Consider the following 9,425-nt stretch of genomic DNA (forward strand, 5'->3'; position numbering starts at 1 on the left):
GCGGCAGCGAGCAACGAATCTCCGGTTCCTTAGATAGCAGCGAATCATCCACGGTTAGCGACTCTCTCCCGCAGACGGGTGATATGTTGTTGCCGAACAACTTTGGTGACATAAGCAGTCCCGAAGTCCATGCTTCGTCTATGCCATTTTAGTAATCCTTCTTTTTCTCCTCTCTTCCTCCCGAGTCTCTTTCCCCCGGAAGTCATCTGCAAGTCATGACCTCTCGTGACGTAGCATACAAAACAAGTTACACTTCTTCTCTTTTAACAGACATTCACATTCCATAAAATTATGGTTTTTTAACGTAACTGATTTTTTCACACACTATTTATGCATTTTAATACAAACATTTATATCACATATTTATACCACTCTTAACCTCATCATGAACAATTATTTTCTCTTTAACTTATTCTCATGAAAACAAAATAAATACCACTGATATTTATCAGAGTATTACATTTTATTTTTGGGTCATAAGCAGAAAGCGCTTGCTAGCGCTGTCCTTAGACGTTAAACGTGACGAAACTATTGAGGAAAAAACGCCGCGTATATATTGTTTATCATGACTCTGGTCTTAGGTGGCCTATTAACACAATTTAAAAACTGGTATACACTCTAAAAAGTGTATTTCAGCAGTAGTTGAAGTTACGTAAAGTTCAGAGTCAGTTTCATTAAGATTTCTGCTTTAGTGGAGCCAGTCTAAATTTGTGGAGTATATCAACTTGTTATTACGTGTTGTTCCCTCAGTACACATGTAACCTGCTATTCTCATTAGAGTCAACCTGCATCAATTAGGTTTCTCGTGACGCAGTGCGTCTGATGTCATGACGTCTCCGCCTTCTCCAGAATTTTCTACCTGCGGTTGAGAACAACAATTTGAGAGGCACTTGGCTGCAGGCAGGACCTCGTGAACAATTTGGTCAATAAGGTAACGAAGATATTACTTTTTCCATAGTCCTTGAAGGTAAGTCAAATGTAGAACACATATTTTAATATATTAGATATAAAAATATTCCAACTGTATTGTTAAGTTTGTTAAGTGTTTAGTAAACTGACCTGACCAAACCGCTATCATTCAGCCCTGCTAACATTAGCGAAATGTCAGACCTGTTGGTAGTTTGTGTTTGGACATGTAGGTTAAGTTAGTAGTTTGCCGGCGGTACTCTCTTGTTTTAATATCGTAACGCTAGCTTAAAGTTGTGTATTCATGCAGTGTGTCGGTGTTGGCTTACTGTTAGTTATTCATTAGCATTAGCACATTATAGCGGCAAGCTGGGCCGCGGTTCTCTTCAGACTACGTTACTTCGGGCGCGCGCATTTATACACGAGTGGTTGTTCGCAGTATGCCTGTCGGCGCGAATAGTTCATGCGGTCACGGCCACGGGTGATGTAGGAGGTAAAGTTTAGCTGTGGTGGCTCCAGGAAGCATGCATTTACTGCCGCTTGCATTGCTTTCAATGTACATGACGTTAAGAAGGCGAGGAGAAAGGGTGCGTGCAGCGCTCGTACACGCACGGATCAGCCGTGTGAGAGGGAGATGGTGTGCGGCAGAAAATCAAAATTAGAAATCATAGAAGAAAGTATTACGCTATTGAACACAGAAAATACAGCCATCAGATTTCTTGTAGACCTAGCACACTTCTGGTCTGTGTCTGAATACATATACAAGTACATAGATGCAGATTGTAGGAGCCATAATTGAATGTATTGAATTTTGATGATCACTGGGTTTTTATTTGTTTGGTTGTTATGGGAGTCACGTGGGTGCTAGCGGTGACATAAATGGGCGTTGTCAGTCTGTCATTCGCTGGGTTTGATTTTGACAGAGAGGAGGGCTGGGTAGCCGTAGTTTTTGTTGACTAAAGATGTAGCGACTTCCACAGTCGCTAGAGGCCGGGGATGAAGCCTGCCTATTTGCCTGACGCGCTGCACAACATGTTTCGCCTTGTTACATTAGAGCCTGTGATATTGTAAGAGTCTGAATCGGGATCCGATGACATTACTCTGTAAACTCTCAAAGCACTTTAATAAACAAGCAAACAATTCCACCTCTCGCATTATTGCGTAAAGTTGACAGCGCGTCAGGCAAATAGGCAGGCTTCATCCCCGGCCTCTAGCGACTGTGGAAGTCGCTACACAGATGAACACTGTAAACATGATGAAAGATCGACAGACTAACTCGAACATATCTTTAATCTTTAGGACTTTGGGTAGTGCTTCCTTTCCTTCCTGTCAACCTCTCCAGAGGGGTGTCTGCTGATGGCAGAAAGATTACATCACCTCTGGTTGGAACCCTGGACAGTGCCACAACCTTTGGCTTGGTGTCCAATGTGATGCCCCATCGCCACCTTCTGACCTAACTTCTTCTCAGCTCTTTGACTACTTCAAGAGGGGCATTCCTGTGTGGAGGCGTGCCAGGCAGCTCGTTTTACCTGTGAACTTGCGTACTTTCACTTCATCAACAACAAAGGTATGCAAGTTCAAAATAGTAATGTCTCATTTAAACTTAATTCAGTTTTACACTGAACAGGAATCGGCTTTATATATAAAACAATTGCAAAAAAAAAAAAGTACCTATGGGCATTTGGGTTTTGTTTTTAAACTTTTGTTTTGAACTTATCCCTTTAAAATCTATTTAGAGAGGGCTGGCTACATTTGATGAATACATTTTGTGTTTAAATGATTCGCTTTGTGTTGGGCAATGTGGCAAAAAGCTGAGATGAGATCTAGTCTCATATCACCATATTGATATATTGTAATATTGCCCAACTCTCCCTCTGTGTTTTCCCAAATTATTTATATACACCCAGTAAAGCGTGTCTCTTTGTTTCTCCAGTGCTATGCTTCATGTGGAGATGCAAGGACTGTGGGACAACATTAACAAAAAGATCTGAATTGCTCAAACACTACAAACTGATTCATAGGCATTACGGACGAGGCCACTCATATCCATGCATTTATTTAAATTGTGCATGTAGGTTCAAGACTTGGAACGCCCTACTGAGCCATCTATCAAGAAATCACCCTGCCCAACAAGCAGTCTCCAAAGCTGCATCCACATTCACTTGCCATATTTGTGGCCATAATCAACTCTCCACAGAAAGAGAATATTTTCAACATATCTATCAGCATCTTAAAAATAAGGAGACTGTAACATGTGTGTTCCAAAACTGTGAATATAAAGCCAATGTCTATGAGAACTTCAAAAGTCATAAATACAGAAAACACTCTGGTACAGTGAACACATTTAAGCCTGGAATAAGTTCTGTTGATGAATCTTGTGCCAGTGTTGCCAGTGATGTGGAAATTATAGAGAGTGATGTAAATTTAAATTCTGCTTTTGACAATGGGTATTCTGAAAACTTAGAGAAGGATATTGAGCTTAAAATTGCTTCAGTGCTCCTTAAGTTGGAACACATCTTTCTTGTGTCTAATGCAGCTGTAGATGAGCTTTTGCAGGAGTTAAACTATTTGATTGGTTCTGTTTCTGTGGCGATTACCCAAAAGACTATTAGCCAAGTATTACAAGACAACAGATGCCAATTTGACCAGTCAGTTGTTGAAAAGCTAGCCAGTGTACTCTGTGAGACAAACCCTGTAAAAAAAGCAATTGGAGATAAAGGTCCACTTTCCAGTCCTTGGAGACGAAAAGCATACTACAAGAGCCACTTTAAAGTAGTGGAACCAGTGGAATATATACTTGACCGAAAAAATAACAAGTTATTCCAATATATTTCAATTTTAAAGTCTTTGCAGCATATTCTTGACTGCCAGACAATCTTGGATCAGGCTGTTAATTTGAATACTGTAGATAATCAGCCTCAAAAAACTTCTGTGCACTACAAAACTATCTTCGATGGTGACTTCTTCCATGAAAATGGACTGTTGTCCAAGCAGGAAAGCATTTCATTGATATTATACATTGATGAATTCGAAATATGTAATCCCCTTGGTACATCACGGAGGAAGCATAAAATTTGTGGATTGTACTGGGTTTTGGGTAATTTGCCACCAGGCTGTAATTCTGCTTTAACCTCAATCTATTTGGCTGCTTTAATCAAAAGTAATGATCTGAAGTGCTATGGGTATGAGAAAGCTAATCCTATGCTCTTCCCCCCTTCTGCTTCTCTTCTCTTTTTCTTCTTTCCTCTCCTTGTTGTCTCCTATATTCTCCTCACCTCCTCTCCTTCTCTCTTCTCTTCAATGTCTCCCATATTCTCGCCATCTCTCTTCTCCTCCCCTTTCCTCCTCTCTTTGCCTTCTCTCTTTTCCTCTAGTTTGACATTAAATTCTCCTAATTGGAAATGTCAGTGGTTTACATGTTGATCCTCACTAACTGTGCTTGTGCTTTGTTCTCAGACCACCATGGCTGGTTCAACACCTGCAAGACTGAAGGTGATTTTAGGAGAGAACAACATTGAAAAGCTGACTCTTCCAAATGGCATCCCAGAGTCACTTGAAGACCTTCTCAGCACGATAAAGACTACCTTTGGGTTAAAAGGTAACTTCAGACTGCAATACATGGACCAAGACTTTGGCAATGACTTCTTCAATCTGAATTCTACCACCGAACTTCGGAATTTGGGGACAATCAAAGTGATCCACCAGCAAACAAATCCACCTTTGATCAGTGCCGATCAGTCCACTTCATCTCTGTCTCTTTCATTTGAGTCTGATGACGGTATTTCGGTGGCATCAAATGACACAATTATCCTCTCATCCCCTGAATCTATGTCATCTCGAACACAACAGTGGCCAGAAGATTTTGCAATTCCCCAATTTTCATATGACACAGAGCTACAGCTAGAGAGGGGGAATACTGAGTACCGTGTGAGCCAAAAAATGTTGACTTTAAGCACCCGAATGCTGTATGATATCCTGAAAAGAGTTGCAGAAGAAATTTACCGTTACAAGGCCTATCCAGAGGATGCACATTTCTGCACAGCTGCAGAGGCCCTTATCAAAAAGCACCCATGTTTGAAAGAACCTGGATCATTCAATGGCTGCTACGGTTGGAAACAACGACTGAAGTACAAAATGGCAAACTACAGGACCCAGCTCAAATTACAGGGGTGTCCAGAGCTGTGTGTAAACTCACTGAAATCTAAAGCTACTACAGATGCTTTCCCTGCTAAAAAAGTGAAGAAGCCAAAACGTTCTGAAGCTAACTTTTATCCATCCTTTCCTACTGGTGAGACTCTGGACAGCATGGAAAAAGTGAGACTAGAACTTCTGACAGAGATCGGGATAAGGGACAATGAAAGGGTCATCGCAGACAAAATGGCTAACACGTTTGCCTACAGACGACATGAGGTGGTAAACCAAGAACCAAGCATTCAGGAACTGAAGGACAGATGGCCTGCACTCTTCACACAGAAAGAGGTAAGAATGGAACTGAAGTGATCGAAGTCTGTATGCTTCGGGATTTATTGCAGTTAACTTTCATGAATCGGTCATAACTTGATGTGGTTGAGATTTTATAACACTGAACTTAATGAAAGAATTTACATTTTGAATTCCCATATATGTTATACTTTTTGGGATATAGACATTTTGGCATACAATCAGTTTCAGCATTTTGTTCCATAATACAATATCTAGTGTCATTTGTGTTTTGTTTTTAGATAAATACAGAGTTCCAGAGGCTCATGGCTGTTCCTCTTGAGTGGAAGTTCATGGCCCAGTTAGACATGCACTCAAGTCAGCTGATCAAAGTCATACGTGCCAAAGGAGGAGCAACACGCCAAAAGATTGCGAACATCATGGACACATTGGACCAGGTAAATCTGTACCATCAAACAAGATACTTCGTAACTAAGAGGGCTGTCAAAATATATCTGAATCCTTCATAAATACAATATGGGCAGGCCAATGCTAATCATGGCTTTCATATGCATGAATGTTTTTAGCGACTCAAAAAATACACCACTGAACTCATCCCCTTTTCTTTCTGTAATGAATCTCTGGGCTTGTGAATTACTATTTTTAAATAAAGTACATGTAAGTTAAGCAATAAGAGTAAGGATGTCTGTCTTATGAAATTTAGAGTTTAAAATTAATCAACATTTGTTGTTCTAGACTGTGGACATTAATCATCGGAGGGAATGTGTGCTGAAAGCCCTCACCATCTTCCTGGGAGAAGATGCAGATGGCCTGATCAAGGAATACCTTGTAAGTTTCAACAGTTTGTCAGCACATCTTGTCAAAGGGACACAAAAAAAGTTAACTGTTAGAACAAACATAACACGTGAACCATAGTTGGATTGCTGACATGTATTTATTATCATGACCATATTGGACATTATGTAATTCCCAGCAACAACACATTACATATTGGATTGACTTTGTTTTAAGTAAGACGGGCTTACTTGATTATTTAAGTTCAAAGGAATAGTTTGACATGTTGGGAAATCTTATCTTTCTTGCTTACAATTTGATTAGAGTCAGATTGATACACCTCTCTCTGCTGTTTCTGGTGTGTGATGACACCCAGCCAAGAAATAGCCCAGCACATAACACATATTGGTACATCACCCAAACACTTAATCACAGTAAGAAGTGAGGCTAATGATGATTTGTGTTTGTGTCTTGTACCCCTCTGTAGGACTGTGGAGCAGATGATGTTCAGAGGGACCTGGAGGAGGTCACCATGGCAGTGTATGTGATTCGGAAGGAGGGGGAGGGACTGCAGGAGCCACCTGAAGACATTGGCATTGTCATTGAGGGTGTGGAAGTGTTGCATGAACTAATTTCGGTTGCCTCAGCTTGTGCCCTGCTTCTAGGTTTGATCTATGCACTCAACCTAGCTTATCCAAAACCCTTTCGCTTCACTTTTGAAGTGCTCCAAAAAATCTTCATGCAGCTTGATCAGCAGCTTGATCAGCAAACTTCAAAGCTCCCAGTAATGGCACAGAACAATGACCAACAAATGGCCTTGTGCCATAATGCGAAGGAACAACTGTGTTTGGACATATAGCATGTAAAATATGTAGTCTCTTTTGGATGTTGGGCCTTTTTTATGCTGCAAGAGACCTCAAACCCCAATTTAATACATAATACCATACATACTTTGTATGGTATTATTATTTATTTTTTAATTTTTTTTTCAGACATATTTGCCTTCGTTTCAAGGGAAAGGTTGCATTTCAGGTTTGATGTGCTCAGTTATACAACAAACTGTTGTGACATTCTAAAACTCTAAAGGAGTGTTTATATTTTTTCATCCCCATTGGTCAGCTACACTGTTCAGATATTTATTCATTGGCTATAGCTGAAGAGAAGTTTCTGTATACTCTTGGGGCACTTTTTCATAGTTGACACTATATGTGTTGAGATTGATATTTGTGTAATACTGTGTTGCACTTTACACTTTGATGACAACTTTGTGGTCCTACTAAGCGTTACTTGCATTTTGTGCATATGTGTTTTAAAAAGGACAAATGTGTAATGTGTTTGACCAAAAGCTGTGTTGGTTGCCATAAAGGTAATACTTTATTACATTTATACAATAAAGCATTTAACAAAAAAAACATTGGATTTTGAATTTTTGAAAAATATTTTCAGCCAACTTAAAATTTTGATTTAAGCTTTATTAAACAAACTAAAATTTCATTTTAGAGTCACTACAAAAAGCAATTTACACTAAACCACATTATTAGGTTAGCAAAGAGCAATATTTTACTTTTGGGTTATGCAAATTATTGGGTTGGAAAAACTGAAAACTTTAAGTTGAAATGTCTTAATTTTAAGTTGGATTAATGCAAAATGTTTATTTGACAACAATTAATTTATTAAGTACATCTAACTTAAATCAGTTGTGTTAATCTAATGTATTAACTTCATTTCAAAGAACTTAATTAAATTTGGTGTTACCATTTGAAATAATTCAATTAAGTTGGTTCAACTATTTTCTTTTTTCAGTGTATATCACCTTGTTGCTTTGTCATCTTAAAGTAGTTGTGTGATTGTCTTACCACGACTACTTTATTCTTCCTCAGTCAAACAGCAGCACTCATGCGCTTGTTTTGCCCCCTAGCTCCAGGTGTTGTGCCAAAAAGTGATCGTCGGGCAGAAAGCGATTGCTGCCCGCGGGAGTGCGCGCAGCTGCTTAAAGCTGTAGCGCCCAGATTACTTATGTGCGGTAAGCTGCTTCAACCATCTGTTTGTTGAAAAATACTAACGCGACCGCACCGCATTTTCTTGTTAGTAACGGTAACGGCGTTGTAACGATAGGAATAGTAATTCGTTAGATTACACGTTACTGAAAAAAGTACTTGTGGGCAGGATAAAGAGAATGTAAGAGATAGGCTGGCTGGCTGGCTGAACTGAACTGGAAACACACATGTGGGATTGACAGCAACAATGACAAGACAATGAACTGAGAGAAACTGAGGGTTTAAATAAAGTGGCTAATGCTGATGATTAGATACCAGTGAGTACAAATCAAATCCACCTCCATTGTCCCGATACCCAAAAACTCCAACCCATCTTGCCTCAATGATTACCGCCCAGTAGCACTCACCCCCATCATCACTAAGTGCTTAGAGCGACTGGTCCTAGCACACTTCAAATCCTGTCTCCCCCCCACCCTGGACCCCCACCAATTCGCATACCGCCGGAACAGGAGCACAGAGGATGCAGTCTCCATCGCAATGCACTCTGTCCTCTCACACCTGGACAACAACAACACCTACGCCAGAATGCTGTTTATAGACTTCAGTTCAGCATTCAATAAATCCACCCCTCACAACTCATCAGGAAACTGACAGACCTGGGTATCAGTTCCCTCATCTGCAAATGGTTACTGGACTTCCTGACCAACCGCCCCCAACATGTCCGGCTGGATAACCGCTGCTCATCTACCATCACAATGAACACCGGTGTACCACAAGGCTGTGTGATGAGCCCTTTCCTCTACTCCCTCTTCACCCACGACTGCAGACCTGCTGATGGTTCCAACACCATCATTAAGTTTGCAGATGACACCACGGTGATTGGCCTCATCAGTGACAACGATGAGGCCGCCTACAGGGAGGAGGTGGATCGTCTGGCTGAGTGGTGCGACAGAAACAACCTGCTGCTTAACACCGAGAAGACCAAGGAGCTCATCGTGGACTACAGGAGGAATGCTGACCCACATCCACCCATCCACATTAAGGGGACGGCTGTGGAGCGTGTGAGCAGCTTCAAGTTCCTGGGAGTCCACATCTCCGAGGATCTCACCTGGACGACCAACTGCTCCAAGCTGGTCAAGAAGGCTCACCAGCGCCTCTTCTTCTTGAGGACTCTGAGGAAGAACCACCTGTCCTCAGACACCCTGGTGAACTTCTATCGCTGCACCATCGAGAGCATCCTGACCAACTGTATAACAGTCTGGTACGGGAACTGCTCTGCCTCGGACCGGAAGGCGTTGCAGAGGGTCG

At 41.0% G+C, this 9,425-nt stretch overlaps 1 protein-coding gene across 1 annotated transcript; it reads left to right on the forward strand.

Annotated features, from left to right (window-relative positions):
* The first annotated feature begins 5,009 nt into the window (after positions 1-5,009).
* LOC146618241 (uncharacterized) lies at positions 5,010-6,979 on the forward strand. Its single transcript, XM_085371472.1, has 4 exons — positions 5,010-5,385; positions 5,628-5,783; positions 6,082-6,174; positions 6,608-6,979. Exons 1-4 carry the CDS (start codon positions 5,041-5,043, stop codon positions 6,977-6,979), a joined length of 966 nt encoding a protein of 321 aa, XP_085227598.1. The 5' UTR covers positions 5,010-5,040.
* Positions 6,980-9,425: the final 2,446 nt, after the last annotated feature.

This window comes from Diplotaxodon limnothrissa, linkage group LG14 (genome assembly GCF_057381915.1).
Source record: "Diplotaxodon limnothrissa isolate DT_005_m linkage group LG14, D_limnothrissa_male_GT1.1, whole genome shotgun sequence".
NCBI lineage: Eukaryota > Metazoa > Chordata > Actinopteri > Cichliformes > Cichlidae > Diplotaxodon > Diplotaxodon limnothrissa.